Source organism: Babylonia areolata, chromosome 2, assembly GCF_041734735.1.
Source record: "Babylonia areolata isolate BAREFJ2019XMU chromosome 2, ASM4173473v1, whole genome shotgun sequence".
NCBI classification, from domain to species: Eukaryota; Metazoa; Mollusca; class Gastropoda; order Neogastropoda; family Buccinidae; genus Babylonia; species Babylonia areolata.
Window position 1 is genome coordinate 69,672,915 of NC_134877.1, and position 24,101 is coordinate 69,697,015.

At 48.3% G+C, this 24,101-nt stretch overlaps 1 protein-coding gene across 1 annotated transcript in view; it reads right to left on the reverse strand.

Moving 5' to 3' along the window:
- Positions 1–1,311: 1,311 nt before the first annotated feature.
- The window catches only part of LOC143279567 (5-hydroxytryptamine receptor-like), a 45,092-nt gene continuing 22,302 nt past the window's right edge, over positions 1,312–24,101 (reverse strand). Inside the window, exons 2-4 of the mRNA XM_076583646.1 lie at positions 9,676–9,979; positions 3,860–4,416; positions 1,312–2,113 (exon numbers count right to left, since the gene is read on the reverse strand). Of these exons, the coding sequence (XP_076439761.1) occupies positions 1,642–2,113; positions 3,860–4,416; positions 9,676–9,979 (1,333 nt within the window). The 3' untranslated portion in view covers positions 1,312–1,641. The remainder of the gene's footprint in view (positions 2,114–3,859; positions 4,417–9,675; positions 9,980–24,101) is intronic.

Consider the following 24,101-nt stretch of genomic DNA (forward strand, 5'->3'; position numbering starts at 1 on the left):
TGTACATGGCATAGTGGCTGTGTTTGCTGTGTACATGGCATAGTGGTTGTGTTTGCTGTGTACATGGCATAGTGGTTGTTTTCTGTGTACATGCATAGTGGCTGTGTTTGCTGTGTACATGGCATAGTGGCTGTGTTTGCTGTGTACATGGCATAGTGGTTGTGTTTGCTGTGTACATGGCATAGTGGCTGTGTTTGCTGTGTACATGCATAGTGGTTTGTGTTTGCTGTGTACATGGCATAGTGGTTGTGTTTGCTGTGTGTAACATGGCATAGTGGGCTGTGATTTGCTGTGTGTACACGGCATAGTGGCTGTGTTTGCTGTGAACATGGCATAGTGGCTGTGTTTGCTGTGAACATGGCCTAGTGGCCTGTGTTTGCTGTGTGTACATGGCATAGTTGGTTGTGTTTGCTGTGTACATGGCATGGTGATTGTGTTTTGCTGTGTGTACATGGCATAGTGGTTGTGTTTGCTGTGTACATAGCATGGTGATTGTGTTTGCTGTGTACATAGCATAGTGGCTGTGTTTGCTGTGTACATAGCATGGTGATTGTGTTTGCTGTGTACATAGCATAGTGGCTGTGTTTGCTGTGTACAGGGCATAGTGGCTGTGTTTGCTGTGTACAGGGCATAGTGGAAGAAAACGACATGAAAAGAACGGAGGCCGGACATGAATAACTATCTACAACCATCATCTACTGTTACCGGGATGTTCAAACAAAGATATCAAAGGACGCAAAATGCTACAGCGACACGGTAAAACAAACACTGAGTCACTCCATCGATGAAAGAATAAAAAATCTGTGTGTGTTCGCGACCACGAGTGACGGCAGAGGACGGTGGAATAGAGAAAGTCAGTCACAGTTTATTGAAGGGGGTGGGGTGGTGGAGGGAGGAAAAGTGGGACAGGAGGGAGGGAGGGAGGAGGGGTAGGGGTGGAGAAAGCGACATACATCTCACAGGATGAGTTTTAGCAGTTCCACAAAGACGCACTTGATCTCACAGTCGTCGGGCAGACTTCAAGTCCCGCTAGCAACATGGTCGTCACAAACCCTCCGCCGCTTCGGGCTTGACATTTTCGTTGGCGAAATTACTTTTTGTTGTTCCCACAAACTGTTTTGCCAAGTCAGGTTCTCCTGACCAGTGCCATACAAGTCTGTGCTTCTGTACATCATCATCATCATCGTCATCATCATCATCACCATCATCATCACCATCATCATCATCATCATCACCATCACCATCATCACCATCATCATCACTATCATTATCATCACCATCATCATCATCATCATCATCATCATCATCATCATCACCATCATCATCATCACCATCATCACCATGGGCCAGTGGGAAGGTGAGCTGTCCACGCACGGTGATGCCGTGTGGCTTCAGCCCCGACAGTCAGCCGTGACGGTCGCTGTGTAAGAAGTGGCCGAGCGTTGATCACAACCTTGAGAATGGCGGAGGTCCCAGCGCGCGGACAGCGGGGTCTCTGTGTGCTCTCCAGTCATCACCTGGTCACTGCATGCAGCACCCTTCAGTGACCCCCTGATCCAGTGACCTCCACGCTGTCCCGTCGCCCTGGTGTGCAAGGCCCAATACCAGTGTCCCCCCAGAACTAGGAGCAGACCACGGTCATCAAGACCTGGTGACGGACTTGAGTCTCTTGAAGAAGATCTTTCTGAAGGCCGTGCGGAAGCTGGGGTTGAAGACGGTGTAGATGATGGGGTTGAGCAGACTGTTGAAGTAGCCCAGCCACAGGAAGAGCGACTGCAGCACGGTGGGCACGTGCAGGAAGGTGGGCAGGAAGGGGCCGACGAGCGCCAGGATGAAGAAGGGCAGCCAGCACAGCACGAAGGCCCCCGTGATGATGCCCAGCACGCGCGCCGCCTTCCTCTCGCGCCGCATCTCCAGCTTCTCCCGCCGCTGCTTCTCCTTCTCGCGGTTCCGGGCCCGCCGTGTGTTGTTGCCGCCACCGCCGCCACCGCCTCCGCCACCACCAACGCGACGACGGCTGGGCTGGGGTGTTGGGGGGATAGTGGCCAGCTGCGGCACGATGAGTTGCGCCCCCTGGCTGCTGGAGGTGCCGCTGGTGGTGGTGGTGGTGGTGCTGGGGGAGCTGCTGCTGTGGAAGGCGGGCGTCAGGCAGCGCGACTCGGACATGTAGTGGCTGCAGCTGTCCTTGCGGATGGTCACCACCGGCACGTCCAGCATGGCCGGAGCTCTGGGTAGGGGGTCGCCGCTCCGGGAGTCCTTGCTGCTGCTCTTCTCCTCCTCCGCGGCGCGTCGCGTCGGGAGGCACGTCAGCTCCAGCAGCAGCAGCGACCTGCTGGCGCAGCAGATGGTGGCCAGCTCCTCCGTGCTGTCCGAACGCTCGGCCAGGGCGTCGGAATCCTCCAGGCCCTCGGACTCTGCCGGCACGTACTCGTCCTCGCCGGGCTTCAGGCTGTTGCTGGTCTCCGAGGCATCCGTGTCGCCCTCCACCTTGACCCGGCTGTTGAACTGCACCAGCTTGGACTCCGTGGTGCACGTGGTGGGGGCTGTCACCGGGGCTTCGCATATCACTTGCACGGCGACCTGCTCGGGGTCCGGGTCCTCTATGACCGTGCTTTCCGGCACTGCCAGGTGCCTCGGGTCGTCCAGGTTCAGGGCTTCCACCTCACAGCTGCTGCGGCGACTTCCACTGTCTGATCCTAAGTGTGGAGACTCAGACACACTTAGGCGATGTCTACTTCCACTGTCTGATCCTATGTGTGGAGACTCGGATATACTCAGACGTTGTCTACTTTCTCTATCTGATCCTAAGTGTGGAGACTCGGACACACTTGGGCGATGTCTACTTCCTCTGTCTGATCCTAAGTGTGGAGACTCGGACACACTTGGGCGATGTCTACTTCCTCTGTCTGATCCTAAGTGTGGAGACTCGGACACACTGGGGCGATGTCTACTTCCTCTGTCTGATCCTAAGTGTGGAGACTCAGACACACTTGGGCGATGTCTACTTCCTCTGTCTGATCGCAAGTGTGGAGACTCCGACACACTGAACCGCCGACTGTCTGGGCTGATGACGCCGATGCACTCAGCTATAATGACGTCCTCGGGGTCGGACTCAGGACTGTCCTCGTCCTCAGGGACCGAGAGGGGATGAAAGTGTATGTCAGCACCATGGGGCGAGTGGGACACTTCTATGTGCGGGGCGTCTGCTGTCAATAAGTGGGCCGTGGGCACAGACGGGAGGTGAGGGGTGGGAACGGTCAGAAGGTGGGGAGATGGAGACGAGGGGACAGTTAAATGGTGGGGGGAGGGTACGGTTAAATGGTGAGGACTAGATACGGTTAAATGGTGAGGTGATGGTACAGGTAAATGGTGGGGTGATGGTACGGTTAAATGGTGGGGTGATGGTACGGTTAAATGGTGAGGTGATGGTACGGTTAAATGGTGGGGTGATGGTACGGTTAAATGGTGAGGGCTGGGTACGGTTAAATGGTGGGGGGAGGGCACAGTGAGCAGGTGGGGGGAAGGCACCTGCAGGTGGTGGGGGCTGGGCACGCGCAGCAGATGGGTGTCGGGGGGCAGCTCGCGCAGAGCCACGTGACCGGCGGACAGAGTCCTGGGCCTGCAGGGGATGGACGGCCCGGGGTCCCCGCACAGCTCCGAGTCCGAGGACGTGGCGCTCAGCAGGAAGGAGGGTGACGTGGGCAAGGGCTCCTCCTCCTCCTCCTCCTCGGGGTCCTCCGTGCTCACCGGGTAGTACGAGTCGCAAGGGTTCGAGTCCGAGGTGCTCTCCTGCGGGTAGTACGAGTCCCGCCGGTCGTACTCTCCGGTGCTGCTGTCCAGCCCCACGTCAGCCCGGGACAGCTCGCGGTTCACCACGCACGACGGGTTGTAGACGCTGACGCCGTCGTTGCTGTCGCTGTCGGAGGAGTTGTGCTTGGTGGCCTGCGCCGTCGTCTCCTGCTCCACGTGCACGGCGGGCACCGGCACGTGCGACAGGAGGCGGGGCCGTTGCAAGAACCGCTTACGGCGGATGCGGTATCGCGCCGCCCGGTAGATCTTGAAGTTGAGCACCAGCATGAGCACCAGCGGGCAGTAGAAGGCGCCCACGGTGGAGAAGATGGTGTAGCCGTGGTCCTGGCTGATCATGCACACGCCGGACAGCTCGGGGTTGTCGGAGGCGTGGCGCCAGCCGAAGAGCGGCGGGATGGAGATGGCGACCGACACGAGCCAGACGATGGTGATCATCAGCAGGATCTGCCGCGCGCACCGCCGCCTGACGTAGTCGATGTTGGAGACGGCCCAGAAGCGGTCCACAGCGATGGCCACGAGGTGCAGGATGGACGCCGTGCAGCACAGCACGTCCATCGACACCCACATGTCGCACAGCGCCCGCCCCAGGTACCAGTGCACTGACACCTGCCCGCCACACACACAATGCACTGCACTATAATTCAGTGCACCACACAACACTACACTTCTCTACAGTACAAGACGAGACACGGCCCAGGTACCAGTGCACCGACACCGTGCCCGCCACACACACAATGCACTGCACTATAATTCAGTGCACTACACAGCAGTACACTTCTCTACAAGACGAGACACGGCCCAGGTACCAGTGCACCGACACCGTGCCCGCCACACAACACACTACACTGCACTGCACTGCAATACACTGCACACAACACTACACTACACTACACTACACTACACTACACTACACTGCACTGCACTACACTGCCCAGGTTAAAGTGCACCACCTGCCCGCCACACTGTGGATACAATCAGGGTTATTGTGTGGTGCCATGCAACACAATTAATTACATTGCAGTGCAGTACAGTGCAATATCATGCAATATAGTGCACTGCACTACAATACAACACAATACAGTTCACTACAATATAATACAATACAATACAGCTCACTACAAAACAATAGAATACAGCTCACTACAATACAATACAATACAATACAGTGCACTACAATAAACTACACTACAATACAAGACAATACAATACAATACAATACAGCGCACTACAATACAATACAATACAGTGCACTACAATAAACTACACTACACTACACTACAATACAATACTATACAGTGCCCTACAATAAACTACACTACACTATACTACACTATAATACAGGGCACTACAATACAATACTATACAGTGCCCTACAATAAACTTCACTACACTACAATACAATACAATACTATACAGTGCCCTACAATAAACTACACTACACTACACTACACTACAATACAATACTATACAGTGCCCTACAATAAACTACACTACACTATACTACACTATAATACAGGGCACTACAATACAATACTATACAGTGCCCTACAATAAACTTCACTACACTACACTGCAATAGAGCGCACTACAATACAACACTATACAGTGCCCTACAATAAACTACACTACACTACACTGCAATAGAGCGCACTACAATACAACACTATACAGTGCCCTACAATAAACTACACTACACTACACTGCAATAGAGCGCACTACAATACAACACTATACAGTGCCCTACAATAAACTACACTACACTACACTGCAATAGAGCGCACTACAATACAACACTATACAGTGCCCTACAATAAACTTCACTACACTACACTGCAATAGAGCGCACTACAATACAACACTATACAGTGCCCTACAATAAACTACACTACACTACACTGCAATAGAGCGCACTACAATACAACACTATACAGTGCCCTACAATAAACTTCACTACACTACACTGCAATAGAGCGCACTACAATACAACACTATACAGTGCCCTACAATAAACTACACTACACTACACTGCAATAGAGCGCACTACAATACAACACTATACAGTGCCCTACAATAAACTACACTACACTACACTGCAATAGAGCGCACTACAATACATACAACACTATACAGTGCCCTACAATAAACTTCACTACACTACACTACACTGCAATAGAGCGCACTACAATACAATACTATACAGTGCCCTACAATAAACTACACTACACTACAATACAGCGCACTATAATACTATACCGTGCACTACATAAACTACACTACACTACAATACAATACAATACAGCTCACTACACAAAAATCATAACCAAGCCCCAGCAACAACTAAACACCCTATACCAGTCCACACTTAGCAGAAAAGCACTCCAAATTTTTCATGATTCCACTCATCCACTTAACTCTGTCTTTCAGAAACTCCCTTCTGGCAGACGATGTAAAATCCCTCTTGCAAAGAAGAATGTGTACAAAAAATCATTTGCCCCCTCTGCTGTTGCTGTGATAAATGATTCGCTCAAATGTTTTTATTCCATTGCCTGTGATTTGTTTATTGTTATGATGACAGTTGTCTTTCTTCCCTATATGTATGCATGCATGCGTGTAAAGAAAGAAGAGAGGGGAGGGGGTGATGGGAGAAGTGTGTGGGTGCGCGCGCGCGCGCGCGCGTTTGTATGTGTGTGTGTGTGTGTGTGTGTGTGTGTGCGCGCGCGCGCGTTTGTGTGAGCGCGTGCTCAGTGTTACTGTTTTGCCGCAGAGGGGCGTGAAAGGAGTTTTACATGCTTTTAGTCTTGGTGGCGGTGTTGACCCTTCAACTGTGATTTCGTGTTCTTAAATGTTATAATTATCTCATTGAATATTTTCTTATTATATCATTGAAATGTTTCACTTTATCTTAACATGTAATTTTTGTTTTCTTACCTAAATGTTTTCTTTGAACATGATAGTTAATATGTATGCTGTGATCAAGGAAGGGTGTGCCAGTTGCTCATTCGTTTTTTCGGTTTTATCTGTTGATGAGCATTTGTCTTTTTAAATGTTATTATTATCTTACTGAATATTCTCCTTTTTATAATGATTGAAACGTACACATGCGCGCGCTCAACACGCAAAATGATGCATGCACACGCACGGGCACACATGCAACACACACACAGTTGTTACTCTGAAAGTAATAGTATCTTACCTACATGTTTTTCTTTTTACATAATAATTGATGTGTGCATGGTGATAAGTGAAGGGTGTGTCAGTTGGGGTTTTTTTGTTTGTTTTTTGTTTGTTTTTTGCTGACGGGCATTTTATTTTAAGTGAGCCTAAAGAAAATTTTCTGTTTTTGGTTGAAGCAGATAATAAAGTATTTTGAATTGAACTGAATTGAATTGAATACAGTGCACTACATAAACTACACTACACTACAATGCACTGCAATACAGTGCACTACAATACAATACAGTGCACTATAATACATTACAATACAGGAGAGGAGAGAAGGAGAGAGAGAGTGAGAGAGAGGGGCGGAGAGGGAGAGGGGGAGAGAAAGGGCGGTGAGGGAGATAGGGGAGAGAGAGGGAAAGGGGGGGAGAGGGAGAGGGGTAGAGAGGGAGAGAGAGAGTGAGAGAGAGGGAGAGGGGGAGAAGGACAGGGAGTGAGATAGAGAGGGGAGAGAGTGAGGGAGTGAGAAATAGAGGAATAAGTGAGAGAGAGAGAGAGAGAGAGAGGGAGAGCGGGAAAGAGAGAGAAACGAAACGAAACGAATTTTTATTTGACGAGGGTAGTGGACTTACCAGAGAGAGAGAGAGAGAGGGAGAGAGAGAGGGAGAGAGAAGGGTTGGGGGGGAGAGATAATGGGAGAGGGGGAAGAGGAGAAAGAGAGAGGGAGTGAGAAAGAGAGGAAGAGAGAGAGGGAGACAGGGGGAGAGATGGGAAGAGAGGGAGAGAAAGAAAGAGGGATGGAGGGGGAGGGTGAAAGGGAGAGGGGAAGATAGAAGGGGAGGGGGAAAGAGAGGGAGAGAGAGAAGGGGGGTGGGGGAGGAGGGCGAAGAAAAGACAGACAGATAACAAAACTCTTTAAAAAAACCAAAAAACAACAACAAACAAACAAAAAACCACCAAAGCGGAAAACAGACAAATATGAAATAAAGCATTACAGACTACTTTTAAAAATAAACCTTACCACTAAATCTGCGCTAGCACGCTTGTTTGTTTGTGTGTGTGTGTGTGTGTGTGTGTGTGTGTGTGTGTGTGTGGGCGCGCGCGCGCGCGCATGCGCGTGTATGTGTGGACTGCAGTGTATTTATAAAGAGCGCTGTGCACCAATGCGGTAACAAGTGCCCTTTCACACAGGCATGCAGGGAATGTTTGTGCCAAAAGGGAAGACCTCACGGCGGAGTCTTTTCTTTCTGCCCTTGACATTTTCTCCACCACCCCCACCCCAGGAAATAAATGCAGAAGAAACGCGGAAGCCATGCCTGTGACCTGTGAACTTCCCTCTTGTGTCTCTGGAGAGTGGAAGAGATAAGGCGATGTACTTCCGGTTTCAGTTTTCAGTCCACCTTGCTTGGGGCAGAGGGGGAGAGAGTGACCCGATGGTCCAGTTTTGAAGGTAAGGTCATATGTCACTGTTCGCCTGCCAAGATCGGGTGCAGTGGTCAATGGTTAGAGCAACGGACTCTCGCTCGAGTTTCCGGAGATGATAAAATACGCACGTTAAACATTCTGAAATCCATGTCGGCGTTCGGTGGGTTGTGGAAACAAGAACATACCAAGCATGCACACTCCCCCAAACACCGTAAACGGAGCATGACTGCCTACATGGAGGAGTGAATGTCACGTGTGTGTGTGTGTGTGTGTGTGTGTGTGTGTGTGTGTGTGTGTGTGTGTGTGAATAGAATAGAACAGAACAGAATGTTTTATTGTCATAAAACCTGAAGGTTTATAAAACACAAGAAACATTCGTGGACAAATTTCCCCAGCCTTGGCTGTAATTCTTTCAGTAAGATCAAATTCGCTATGCACACACACCTACACACCTGCCCACCATTCCACACACACACCTGCCCCCTCCCCACCCTCCACACACACCTACACACCTGCCCACCATACCACACACACACCTGCCCCCTCCCCACCCTCCACACACACCTACACACCTGCCCACCATACCACACACACCTTCCCCCTCCCCACCCTCCACACACACCTACACACCTGCCCACCATACCACACACACACCTGCCCCCTCCCCACCTTCCACACACACCTACACACCTGCCCACCATACCACACACACCTGCCCCCTCCCCACCCTCCACACACACCTACACACCTGCCCACCATACCACACACACCTGCCCCCTCCCCACCCTCCACACACACCTACACACCTGCCCACCATACCACACACACACTTGCCCCCTCCCCACCCTCCACACACACCTACACACCTGCCCACCATACCACACACACACCTGCCCCCTCCCCACCCTCCACACACACCTACACACCTGCCCACCATACCACACACACACTTGCCCCCTCCCCACCCTCCACACACACCTACACACCTGCCCACCATACCACACACACACCTGCCCCCTCCCCACCCTCCACACACACCTACGCACCTGCCCACCATACCACACACACACCTGCCCCCTCCCCACCCTCCACACACACCTACACACCTGCCCACCATACCACACACACACCTGCCCCCTCCCCACCCTCCACACACACCTACACACCCGCCCACCATACCACACACACACTTGCTCCCTCCCCACCCTCCACAAAACCTCCCAGTACCTCACCAACGTCCCTCCCTCTCCCCCTCCCCCCAGCCCCCCGCACCTCCCTGACCTCATTGAGCAGACTGAGCGGCATGACGAGGACGGCGACGAGGAGGTCGGTGACGGCCAGGGACAGGACCAGGTAGTTGGAGACGCCCTGTAGGGACCGCTCGATCAGGATGGCCGTGATGACGAACACGTTGCCCAGCACGGTGGCCACGATCATGCAGCCCAGGATGACGCACAGCGACACCAGCGTGGCCTGGGGGTACTTGGGCAGGTGGCGGTCGTACAGCAACGTGGTCACCTCGTCTGCTGCTGCTGACTCCGTGACGGTGCCGTCCCTCGTCAGGTTGATCCGCGTGCTGTTGGCCCTGGGGACAGACAGGAATCGTGTTGATGCTTCATGCATTGACCACACAAGTCAGTCAGGCCACCTTCTTAACCAACAAGAGTTGAAGTACTGACGTGACTTAGATACGAGTCCAGGTGTTCGTGATGTCATCAGTTGAATACAGTGTCGGGGTTAGGTTGGAGGGGCGTGGGGGGGCTGGGGCTGGGGGGGGGGGGGGGGGGGGGGGGGGGGGGGGGGGGGGGGGGTCAGACTGGAGTGCCTGTGACGCACAAATCAGTCCAGGGACACGTCGTATGAGATCTTTGCAGCGCTAAGTTTGCTTCGAGCTAAGAATGTTCCTAAGTATATGGAATTCAACGTGGGGTTAGGTGCATTCTTAATGATAACAAAACTTAGCACTGCAACCCGGTCCACCTTCTAAACAGGTGTTGAGTACTGACGTGCCTTACGATATGTATTTAAGTGTTCGTCATCTGACACAACACTGTCCGGGTCTGAGGGGGGGGGGGGGGGGGGGGACTGCCCTGTTGCCAGCAGACAATTACTCCGGCTTCTGAACAAATATATTGACTGAAGAGATTCGCTTTTTTTAAAATTTCATTTCTAATGTTCAAGTCGCGTTGCATGACTGTCTACTACAAACCAGAATGAACTATGCTTGATTGATGTGTGATCATATTTCCATTTGATATTTATAAGGTGAATTGAAAAACAAAAATCACAAAATGTATGTAAGTGAACAGATGTCCGTAATGTGAGACCCAAATTTAACAAGACTGTTGAAAGGCCAGCTGTTATTAATAACCACATTGTTTGCATTGTAGTAGGTAATCTATGCATGTCCTCGGTGGTTATTGTGGATATATGACTGTGATCACTGTGTGAATGGTATACTTCAGGTTAAGATTGAAGTATTGTATGTCTTTAGTGTGTATAGTGAATGGCGGTGATTCTCGTGCTTTGTCTGTGTGTTTTACATCATCAGTTCATTTCTTGTGTTGGGGTTAGTAAAGAACAGCAGTGTTCTGAAGAACGTATTCTGTGTGTTTTACATCATCAGTTCATTTCTTGTGTTGGGGTTAGTAAAGAACAGCAGTGTTCTGAAGTACGTATTCTGTGTGTTTTACATCATCGGTTCCTTTCTTGTGTTGGGGTTAGTAAAGAACAGCAGTGTTCTGAAGTACGTATTCTGTGTGTTTTACATCATCAGTTCATTTCTTTGGGGTTAGTAAAGAAGAGCAGTGTTCTGAAGAACGTATTCTGTGTGTTTTACATCATCGGTTCCTTTCTTGTGTTGGGGTTAGTAAAGAAGAGCAGTGTTCTGAAGTACGTATTCTGTGTGTTTTACATCATCAGTTCATTTCTTGTGTTGGGGTTAGTAAAGAAGAGCAGTGTTCTGAAGAACGTATTCTGTGTGTTTTACATCATCAGTTCATTTCTTGTGTTGGGGTTAGTAAAGAAGAGCAGTGTTCTGAAGTACGTATTCTGTGTGTTTTACATCATCGGTTCATTTCTTTTGTTGGGGTTAGTAAAGAAGAGCAGTGTTCTGAAGTACGTATTCTGTGTGTTTTACATCATCGGTTCCTTTCTTGTGTTGGGGTTAGTAAAGAACAGCAGTGTTCTGAAGAACGTATTCTGTGTGTTTTACATCATCGGTTCATTTCTTGTGTTGGGGTTAGTAAAGAACAGCAGTGTTCTGAAGAACGTATTCTGTGTGTTTTACATCATCAGGTTCATTTCTTGTGTTGGGGTTAGTAAAGAAGAGCAGTGTTCTGAAGAACGTATTCTGTGTGTTTTACATCATCAGTTCATTTCTTGTGTTGGGGTTAGTAAAGAACAGCAGTGTTCTGAAGAACGTATTCTGTGTGTTTTACATCATCAGTTCATTTCTTTGGGGTTAGTAAAGAACAGCAGTGTTCTGAAGTACGTATTCTGTGTGTTTTACATCATCAGTTCATTTCTTTGGGGTTAGTAAAGAACAGCAGTGTTCTGAAGTACGTATTCTGTGTGTTTTACATCATCGGTTCATTTCTTGTGTTGGGGTTAGTAAAGAAGAGCAGTGTTCTGAAGTACGTATTCTGTGTGTTTTACATCATCGGTTCCTTTCTTTTGTTGGGGTTAGTAAAGAACAGCAGTGTTCTGAAGTACGTATTCTGTTTGGAGGTGGAGGCATGGGATTGGATTTGTTGCCAGTTTAAGTCTGTTGTTGTTGACGTGTGTGTGTGTGAGTTGTGTGTGTGTGTGTGTGTGTGTGTGTGTGTGTGTGTGTGTGTGTGTGTGTGTGTGTGTGTGCATACGAGTGTGTGCGTACGTGTGTCCGTGTGAGTGTGTGTGTGAGTGCTTGCATGCGTGCGTGCGTGAGAGAGAGAGAGAGAGAGAGAGAGAGAGAGAGAGAGAGAGAGAGGGAGGGAAGGAGAGACAGACAAAGACACACAGAAGCAGAGAGACACAAACAGATGAAGACAGAGACACAGAGATAAACAGACACAGATACAGAGACAGAGAGATAACAGAAAGTGTCAGAGACACAAACACAGACAGAGACACATACATAGACAGGGTGACATAGGGACAGAGAGATACAGAGACAGACAGAGACACATACATAGGGACAGAGAGATACAGAGACAGACAGAGACACATACATAGACAGGGTGACACAGGGACAGAGAGATACAGAGACAGACAGAGACACATACATAGACAGGGTGACATAGAGACAGAGAGATACAGAGACAGAGATACAGACAGTGACAGAAAGACACAGACCTAGAGACACCGATATACACGGATACACACATGCAGAAACAGACAGACAGACAGACACAGACAGAGAGGCACAGACAGACACAGACAGGCACAGAAAGAGACATAGAGACAAGGACAAGGAAAGACAGAGACAGAAAGACTTAGACACACCAAGAGACAGCGACAGAGACAGCGACAGAGACAGAGACAGCGACAGAGACAGAGGCAGAGGCAGAGACAGCGACAGAGACAGAGGCAGAGGCAGAGAGAGGAGAGGAACTCTGAGAACTCAAAACAAACAAACCCGGACAGGGAGAGAGAGAGAGAAAAAAAACAAAAACAAGACCAACAACAACAACAACGACAAACAGCAACAAAGACGACGACTACAAGATCATGGAAGGCCCCGGCAAAGAAGGCCAGAAGAGACAGCAGAGCAGGCTGCAAGACAGGGGGAAGGTCGCCTTGCACAAAGGGTACTGGCGCCGCTGACGGTCTGCTGGCAGAGAGAGGATGAAACAGCCCAGGGAAAAAGACCGCATGTAATGGGAGTGGCGGAGAAAACATGTCTCCACATCCAGTTCCATGCCACAAAGCTCGACTGGGAGAGAGGGGCGGGGGGAGAGGGAGAGGTTGAGAGAGGGAGAGGGAGGTAGAAAAGAGAGAGATGGGGGAGGTGAGAGAGAGAGAGAGGGAGAGGGAGGAAATAGAGAGAGAGATAGAGTTGTCAAGAACAAGGTCAGTGTTCCGTTTATTCCCCCCAACGACAGGTGAATGACCTTTAGTGTGGACCTTTTCTTCTTCTTTGTTCTTTTAAAGGTGAGTGTTCCTGTTTGTGCCGTCATGCCGAAGGTGTTTACTTCACGGGAAAATGCTCCTTGAGGCTGCAGGCTTCTTTCCTTGGAAGCACATCCCACATGTGTTGTATGTTTATTTCCTTTTCTTTTCTTTCTGTTACGAAATTTCCAGTCCGTTTTTTAGTTAAATCCTCTTTTCTTCTTTCGCTATGTATCCCTCCTCCTCCCCTTCCCTCCCTCCCTATCTCTCTGTCTGTCTCTGTCTCCATTTTCTCTGTGTCTGTGTCTGTCCCTGTCTCCATTTTCTCTGTGTCTGTCCCTGTCTCCATTTTCTCTGTGTCTGTGTCTGTCTCCATTTTCTCTGTGTCTCTGTCTGTCCCTGTCTCCATTTTCTCTGTGTCTGTGTCTGTCTCTGTCTCCATTTTCTCTGTGTCTGTCTCTGTCTCCATTTTCTCTGTGTCTGTCTCTGTCTCCATTTTCTCTGTGTCTGTGTCTGTCCCTGTCTCCATTTTCTCTGTGTCTGTCCCTGTCTCCATTTTCTCTGTGTCTGTGTCTGTCTCTGTCTCCATTTTCTCTGTGTCTGTGTCTGTCTCTGTCTCCATTTTCTCTGTGTCTGTCTCTGTCTCCATTTTCTCTGTGTCTGTCTCTGTCTCCATTTTCTCTGTGTCTGTGTCTGTCTCTGTCTCCATTTTCTCTGTGTCTGTCTCTGTCTCTGTCTCCATTTTCTCTGTGTCTGTGTCTGTCTCTGTCTCCATTTTCTCTGTGTCTGTCTCTGTCTCCATTTTCTCTGTGTCTGTCTCTGTCTCCATTTTCTCTGTGTCTGTCTCTGTCTCTGTCTCCATTTTCTCTGTGTCTGTGTCTGTCTCCATTTTCTCTGTCTCTGTCTCCATTTTCTCTGTGTCTGTCTCTGTCTCCATTTTCTCTGTCTCTGTCTCCATTTTCTCTGTCCCTGTCTCCATTTTCTCTGTGTCTGTCCCTGTCTCCATTTTCTCTGTGTCTGTGTCTGTCTCCATTTTCTCTGTGTCTGTGTCTGTCTCTGTCTCCATTTTCTCTGTCTCTGTCTCCATTTTCTCTGTGTCTGTCTCTGTCTCCATTTGTTCTTCTTGTCCATTTGTCTGTCTCTGTCTCCATTTTCTCTTGTCTGTCTCGTCTCCATTTTCTCTGTGTCTGTTCTCCTGTCTCCATTTTTCTCTGTTGTCTGTGTCTGTCTCCATTTCTCTGTGTCTGTCCTGTCTCCATTTCTCTGTGTCTGTGTCTGTCTCCATTTTCTCTGTGTCTTGTCCTGTCTCCATTTTCTCTGTGTCTGTTCTGTCTCCATTTTCTCTGTGTCTGTGTCGTCCTGTCTCCATTTTCTCTGTGTCTGTCTCTGTCTCCATTTTCTCTGTGTCTGTGTCTGTCTCCATTTTCTCTTGTCTGTGTCTGTCTCTGTCTCCATTTTCTCTGTCTGCCTGTCTCCATTTTCCTCTGTCTGTCTCTGTCTCCATTTTCTCTGTGTCTGTCCCTGTCTCCATTTTTCGTGTCTGTTCTGTCTCCTGTCTCATTTTCTTGTGTCCTGTCTGTCTCCATTTTCTCTGTCTGTCTGTCTCTGTCTCCATTTTCTCTCTGTCTGTGTCTGTCTCTGTCTCCATTTTCTCTGTCTCTGTCTCTGTCTCCATTTTCTCTGTGTCTGTCTCTGTCTCCATTTTCTCTGTGTCTCTGTCTGTCCCTGTCTCCATTTTCTCTGTCTCTGTCCCTGTCTCCATTTTCTCTCTGTCTGTGTCTGTCTCTGTCTCCATTTTCTCTGTGTCTGTCTCTGTCTCCATTTTCTCTGTGTCTGTCTCTGTCTCCATTTTCTCTCTGTCTGTGTCTGTCTCTGTCTCCATTTTCTCTGTGTCTGTCTCTGTCTCCATTTTCTCTGTGTCTGTCTCTGTCTCCATTTTCTCTGTGTCTGTGTCTGTCCCTGTCTCCATTTTCTCTGTCTCTGTCCCTGTCTCCATTTTCTCTCTGTCTGTGTCTGTCTCTGTCTCCATTTTCTCTGTGTCTGTCTCTGTCTCCATTTTCTCTGTGTCTGTCTCTGTCTCCATTTTCTCTGTGTCTCTGTCTGTCTCTGTCTCCATTTTCTCTGTGTCTCTGTCTGTCTCTGTCTCCATTTTCTCTGTGTCTGTCTCTGTCCCTGTCTCCATTTTCTCTGTGTCTGTGTCTGTCTCTGTCTCCATTTTCTCTGTGTCTCTGTCTGTCTCTGTCTCCATTTTCTCTGTGTCTGTCTCTGTCTCCATTTTCTCTGTGTCTGTCTCTGTCTCTGTCTCCATTTTCTCTGTGTCTGTGTCTGTCCGTCTCTCGCTCTCGTTCCTTTGCTCTCTTTCTTTGTCAAATAACATTGCTTCTGTTGTGGTCTCCTTTCTGTTTCATAGCTACGTTCTTATTTCAAACGTCATCACTATAATTTCAAAGATAACAACAACAAGAACAAAACAACAACAACGACCAAACGACGACAATGAAGACGTTGCTGCTGTTGTTGATAATGATGATGACAATGGTGACGACGACGATGATCATACAGTTTCACCAAGCAGACGTGGCCGTCAGTGAATACCAGCTGCAGAAACAGAAAAAAACAAACAAACAAAAAAACAACCCAAAACACAACAACAACCAACACCTCTCTTTAGCAGTACATGATTGTAGGACGTGTCTCACACCTCTCTCCAGCACATGATTGTAGGACGTGTCTCACACCTCTCTCCAGCGGTACATGATTGTATGACGTGTCTCACACCTCTCTCCAGCGGTATATGATTGTAGGACGTGTCTCACACCTCTCTCCAGCGGTACATGATTGTAGGACGTGTCTCACACCTCTCTCCAGCACATGATTGTAGGACGTATCTCACACCTCTCTCCAGCGGTACATGATTGTAGGACGTGTCTCACATCTCTCTCCAGTGGTACATGATTGTAGGACGGGTCTCACACCTCTCTCCAGCACATGATTGTAGGACGTGTCTCACACCTCTCTCCAGCTTATGATTGTAGGACGTGTCTCACACCTCTCTCCAGCGGTACATGATTGTAGGACGTGTCTCACACCTCTCTCCAGCGGTATATGATTGTAGGACGTGTCTCACACCTCTCTCCAGCGGTACATGATTGTAGGACGTGTCTCACACCTCTCTCCAGCACATGATTGTAGGACGTGTCTCACACCTCTCTCCAGCACATGATTGTAGGACGTGTCTCACACCTCTCTCCAGCGGTATATGATTGTAGGACGTGTCTCACATCTCTCTCCAGCGGTACATGATTGTGGGACGTGTCTCACACCTCTCTCCAGCGGTATATGATTGTAGGACGTGTCTCACACCTCTCTCCAGCGGTACATGATTGTAGGACGTGTCTCACACCTCTCTCCAGCGGTATATGATTGTAGGACGTGTCTCACACCTCTCTCCAGCGGTATATGATTGTGGGACGTGTCTCACACCTCTCTCCAGCGGTATATGATTGTAGGACGTGTCTCACACCTCTCTCCAGCGGTACATGATTGTAGGACGTGTCTCACACCTCTCTCCAGCGGTAATGATTGTAGGACGTGTCTCACACCTCTCTCCAGCTACATGATTGTAGGACGTGTCTCACACCTCTCTCCAGCGGTACATGATTGTAGGACGTGTCTCACACCTCTCTCCAGCGGTACATGATTGTAGGACGTGTCTCACACCTCTCTCCAGGCACATAGATTGTAGGAGTGTCTCACACCTCTCTCCAGCGACATGATTGTAGGACGTGTCTCACACCTCTCTCCAGCGGTACATGATTGTAGGACGTGTCTCACACCTCTCTCCAGCACAAGATTGTAGGACGTGTCTCACACCTCTCTCCAGCACATGATTGTAGGACGTGTCTCACACCTCTCTCCAGCGGTACATGATTGTAGGACGTGTCTCACACCTCTCTCCAACAATGATTGTAGGACGTGTCTCACACCTCTCTCCAGCTACATGATTGTAGGACGTTCTCACACCTCTCTCCAGCACATGATTGTAGGACGTGTCTCACACCTCTCTCCAGGGTACATGATTGTAGGACGTGTCTCACACCTCTCTCCAGCGGTACATGATTGTAGGACGTGTCTCACACCTCTCTCCAGCGGTACATGATTGTAGGACGTGTCTCACACCTCTCTCCAGCGGTACATGATTGTAGGACGTGTCTCACACCTCTCTCCAGTGGTACATGATTGTAGGACGTGTCTCACACCTCTCTCCAGCGGTACATGATTGTAGGACGTGTCTCACACCTCTCTCCAGCGGTACATGATTGTAGGACGTGTCTCACACCTCTCTCCAGCGGTACATGATGGTAGGACGTGTCTCACACCTCTCTCCAGCGGTATATGATTGTAGGACGTGTCTCACACCTCTCTCCAGTGGCACATAATTGTAGGACGTGTCTCACACCTCTCTCCAACACATGATTGTAGGACGTGTCTCACACCTCTCTCCAGCACATTATTGTAGGACGTATCTCACACATCTCTCTGGGCACAGCCCAGGGTTGCCTAGTGGTGAAGTCCTGACCGGGGATTTTCTTTTCAACATTATCGTTTTATTTATTTAAAAAAAGATCCCTGTCAATTACTGCATTGTATGCGTGCAGAAAGCGTAGTAGTAAGAGAGAGAGAGAGAGAGAGAGAGAGAGAGAGAGAGGGGGGGGGGAAGGACGCATAAAAGATTACCTCTAAATAAAAGGAAACGACTGTACCAGAACCCCCCCCCCCCCCCAAAAAAAAACAAAAAAAAAACACACAAAAAAACAACCTCAGCGGAAGAAAACTAAATAATGTCACAGAATATGCAAAACGATCGTGTTGAAGGTTGAAAGATACAGGTTAAAGGTCCCTCAACCTTTCATGGTCATCGGAGAAGTGAATTCATATCCAATGTACCTATTTGTATTTGTATTTCTTTTTATCACAACAGATTTCTCTGTGTGAATTTCGGGCTGCTCTCCCCAGGGAGAGCGCGTCGCAAAACTACAGCGCCACCCATTTTTTGTTGTTGTTTGTTTGTATTTTTTCCTGCGTGCAGTTTTGTTTTTCCTATCGAAGTGGATATTTCCTCAGAATTTTGCCAGGAACAACCCTTTTGTTGCCGTGGGTTCTTTTACGTGCGCTAAGTGCATGCTGCACACGGGACCTCGGTTTATCGTCTCATCCGAATGACTAGCGTCCAGACCACCACTCAAGGTCTAGTGGAGGGAGAGAAAATATCGGCAGCTAAGCCGTGATTCGAACCAACGTGCTCAGATTGTCTCGCTTCCTAGGCGGACGCGTTACCTCTAGGCCATCACTCCACAAATAGAGCCCGGCACTGGAAGGCGGGGCCCAGTCCTGTCCCTCCGCTGCTTTTCGCCTTCCCCATCCCAAGTGAGCGAGCCATTCACTCCCACGTTTGAGTGAGGAAAAAAAACGGGAGAAAAGTGCCTTTCCCCTGGACACAGCAGCACTGAACCCTGGTCACTGTGAACACTGGACCAAAAGTCCAAAGTCTGAACCACTCTGCCACGGCGTGTGTGACGATCAGGTCAACTGTGAACACCTTGAAGCGAATGAACAGGACACCAGACAGAGAAACAACACAGACAAGCCAGTGGAAACCAACACTCCGAAACAAAAACACAGAAATTCTGAGCCTGTAATACATGACAAAAACAGTGCAACAGACTGAAACAGGGAAGGATGGGAGTGGGATCACACACACACACACACACACACACACACACACACAGACACACACACAGACACACACACACACACACAGACACACACACACACACACACACACACACACACACACACACACACACACACACACACACATGACCGCGATTTTCCAAAGAGAGCTAGATCTATATCCTCTCATACCACACTGGGAACATGCACGTCAAGTATTTTAACAAATCCCGGCGTGAATAAAACCCCACATTTTGCTAAATGGTCTGTGATATCACCGACACCTGTATGGGAACTCCAAAGAGCACAATCTGATATCGATCACACTGATCTGACCAAAGATGACAACATAAATTTACTTACATCGCATGAACGAATCCATTTGGAAGAGAAATACCTTAATCATCTAAAGATATTTACAGACGGCTCTGTTGTAAATGACAGAGCTGGTGCTGCTTTCGTTATTCCAGACCTTAACTTTCAAAACTCATTTCATGTGGGAGAGAATTAGTCCATCTTCACAGCTGAACTCATAACAATAGTAATGGCGTTAAATTTCATGATATCCTTTCCGAAAACTGTATTTCAGATTCTATTTTGTGTTGATTCTAAATCAGTTCTTCACACTATTGAACTTATAAAAGAAACGGTTAGGTTTGAACTCATAATTGAAATCAACTGTTTGATTCACGAACTCTTACTAAGAGGCTCTTACATAACCTTTTGCTGGATTCCTCCTCATTGCGGTTTTTATTATAATGAAAAAGTTGACATTTTGGCTAAAAAAGGAGACAAAAGTTCCATGAAGGAGTTAGATTTAAATATTTCGCTTTCACTACAGGAATGTTACACCATGGTAGAAAAAGTCCAATGGTCAAAATTTCAGCTTGAAGAAAAACACACCGGTAATTCGGAGTTATATAAGAATAAACAGAAAGTGTATGGTTTCAAGGGGAAACATTACCATAATGATTTTCATAAGAGGCGAATCATTTCTCTAATCTGCAGATGGAAAATGAATTGTTTTAAGACAAAATATGTCAGTAATGTTTCTTGCATCTGTGGTGCTCACATAACAGCCGATCATATACCAACTTGAGATATGTTAAAGTCTCACATCCCTGAACTGAAATCATCTTCAGTGTTGACGATCTTCAGCAGTCCATTGCTAATGTATGACTTTTTCAACTCTTTGTTAAATAGTCCAGCTGGTTCGCCGTTATAGTTGTCAGTTTTTCATTAGAAATATAATATTAATAATAATGGACACTTATATAGCACACTATCCAGAAATTTGCTCTAGGTGCTTTACAAAAACGTTTTGTTAACATAAAACATTACATCTATGTTACACACACCAAAATGTGACAACACACACACACACACACACACACACACACACACACACACACACACACACACACACACACACACACACACACACACGCACGCACACACACACACACACACTGCATACATACATTTTAACATACATGTGTATCTAACAGCTATCCTAACACATACGCACACATAGGCAGGCACAAACTTACATAAACTTAAATATGCTATATTGCTATGCTTTAAAAAACAAAAACAAACTTAAACCAATCATTTTCTATATGTAACACACACACACACACACACACACACACACACACACACACACATTTTCACTTACTTGCATGCATACACATACATGTGTATCTAACACCTACCCTAACACATACGCACACATAGGCAGGCACAAACTTACATAAACTTATATGCTATATTGTTATGCTTTTTTAACAAAACTTAAATCATTTTCTATATGTAACACACACACACACACACACACACACACACACACACACACACACACACACACACACACTTTCACTTACTCGCATGCAGACACAGTAATCCCCCCCTCCACCCTCTCGATTTTTTTCCCTACCCTCGTCTGATATCACTTACAGTGAAAAGACGTTAAACTATAGAACGAACACAGAGAGAGAGAGAGAGAGAGAGAGAGAGAGAGAGAGAGAGAGAGAGAGAGAGAGAGAGAGAGAGAGAGAGAGAGGGAATGAATGAATGAATGAATGAATGAATGAATGAATGATCTATATTTTCCAACGGTGAAGATATTGACACTCTGGCCGACTTACATAGAGCTGTTCTAAGAGCTTAGAGACACACAAACATATACACATATAAATGTTGTTATACTATACATGGATAATGCAGCGTCAAACTGAGAGAGAGAGAGAGAGAGAGAGAGAGAGAGAGAGAGAGAAGGTGAAATCTGGAATCTTTAAAAAGACACAAGGCCTTGTATCTCTGGGCATAGTCCAGTGGTCCAGACAAATTCCTTCCCCGTCCCCGTAAACCATCACCCTGCACCCTCCACCCCCCACCCCGAGTGTTAAAACCCACCCACAACATGGAGAGACAGACACGCCCCACAGCTCGCCATCAAGATAACCCAACTCTGGCCAATTACCAACACAACGCCTCTGTCCTGACCTGCTGCTGGGGGGCACTCACGTCCACATCCTTTGCAAATCTCTTCTGTGTGTGTGTGTGTGTGTGTGTGTGTGTGTGTGTGTGTGTGTGTTCCTCTTTCTCTCTATCACACTGTCATTATGTATGTCTGTATGTCTGTCTGTCTGTCTCTCTTTGTCTGTCTTTATGCCTCTCTATGGATATGGATCTGTCTCTGTCTCTGTCTCTGCCTCTCTCTCTCTGTGTGTGTGTGTGTGTGTGTGTGTGTGTGTGTGTGTGTGTGTGTGTGTCCTCTTTCTCTTGTTCATTCTATCATTATGTCTGTCTGCCTGTCTCTCTCTCTCTCTGTGGCTCTGTCTCTCTCTCTTTGTCTGTCTGTATGTCTCTCGCTCTTTCTTTCTGTCTATGTTTTTCTATCTCTCCGTGTCTCTGTCTCTCCCTCCCTCCACCCTCTGTCTTTCTCCCCCTTCTCTGTTTCTCTCTTTGTCTCTGTTTCTCTCTTTGTCTCTGTTTCTCTCTCTTTGTCTCTGTCTCTCTGACACTTTGTGGTCTCTCTCTGATTCTCTCTGTGACTCTCTCTCAGTCTCTCTCTCTGTCTGTGACTCTCTGTCTCTCTCTGCCACAACCCCAGCGTTCCCGCTCTCCATGTTAAAGGCCGGTTAATGGCTGTATCTGTGGAATCAAAACCCGGGCGCACTGGGATTAGACGGCTTCCACTTTTCACAACAATCCTCAGCAAGTGCCGATCAGAGAATTACCCGGACACGTGCACTAACAGGGAGGAGATGTAGAGATGGGGGGTGGGGGTGGGGGTGGGGGTGTGCGGTTAACGAAAAACAAAACAAAACATCAACAAAGAATAGAGGGAAGGAGGAGGTGGCAGGGAGGATGGAGGACAAGGGTGGGGAGAAAGGAAGAGGGAGAATGGGGGGGGGGGGGGGGGGTGAGGTGAGAAAAGCCTGTGAGGATTTCTGTGCTGAAGAACCTGAGGATTACAAGATGGGGAGGTGTATATGTGTTTCTTTCTTTCTTTCTTTCTTTCTTTGACTCTGTGTGTGTGTGTGTGTGTGTGTGTGTGTGTGTGTGTGTGTGTGTGTGTGTGCGCGCGCGTTTGTAAGCGTGTTTCCCGAGATTGAAGACGTTAAGACTGGAGGGAGAGCAGTTCGGAGTGGAGAAAGAGGGAGAGAGGGAGAGACAGAGACAGACAGACAGACAGACAGACAGACACACACACACACACACACAGACGTACCGAGAGGGGGGGTAAGGAAACGGGCATGGTGGGGTGGGCTGGGGTGGGGGTTAGGGGTGGAATTCTAGAATGTCCACATCAGCAAAAGTCTGGGGCTGGGGGAGGGGTATGTGTGTGAGGGGCGAGTGGGGACGGATGGGCGTGGTGGGGGCCGGGGTGACGGGGGTGGGGGGGTGGGGGGAAGAGAAAACGTGCTTGACACAGTGGAAGCTCATCTCCCCTAGCCATCTATTATTCAGCACGCACCTAGGTGCCTTGGTATGCTCTCTGTCCCTCCCTCTGTCTCTCTGTCCGTCTCCATTGTATGTCTCTGTCCGTATGTGTGTGTCTGACGCAAACACACACACACACACACACACACACACACACCACACACACACACGCACACACACACTCTCTCTCTCTCACTCCAGCATCCTCTCTGTCTCTTTCATTCTGTCTGGCTCTCTCCATTTTTTTTTGTCTCTCTTCTCAAAGTGTATCTCTCTTTCCCCCACCCCCCTCTCAAACTGTTTCTCTCTTTCCCCCCTCTCAAAGTTTTTCTCCTTCCCTCTTTCCCCTTCTAAAAATATATTTCTCCCCTTTTCCTCTCTGAAAGTGTTTCTCAGTCTCTATCCCCCCCCCCCCTCTCAAAATATTTCTCTCTTTCCCCCTTCCCTCCTCTCAAAGTATTTCTCTTTCCCTCTACCCCCCCCCCTCTGAAAGTGTTTCTCTTTCCCTCTTTCCCCTTCTAAAAATGTTTCTCCCCTCCCCCCTCTCAAAGTGTTTCTCTCTATCCCTCCCCCCCTCTCAAAATGTTTCTCTTTCCCTCTTTCCCCTCTCTCAAAATAGTTCTCTCTTTCCCCCTTCCTCCCTTTCAAAGTGTTTCTCTTTCCCTCTTTCCCCCCTTTCAATGTGTTTATCTCTTTCCCTCTTTCCACCCTCGCTCCATTTATCGTTGACTTTGTCTTCATTGATGTGTTAAACAAGTGTTTTTATAAATGTGAATTCATACGTTTGATTTGATTCCACTTCCTCCTCTTTTCCCCGCCCCACCGTCTTCGTCGATCCAGTAGTACCACTCCCACGCCCTCAAAACCTGACAGAGCACGTTGGGTTATGCTGCTGGTCAGGCATCTGCTTAGCAGATGTGGTGCAACGTATGTGG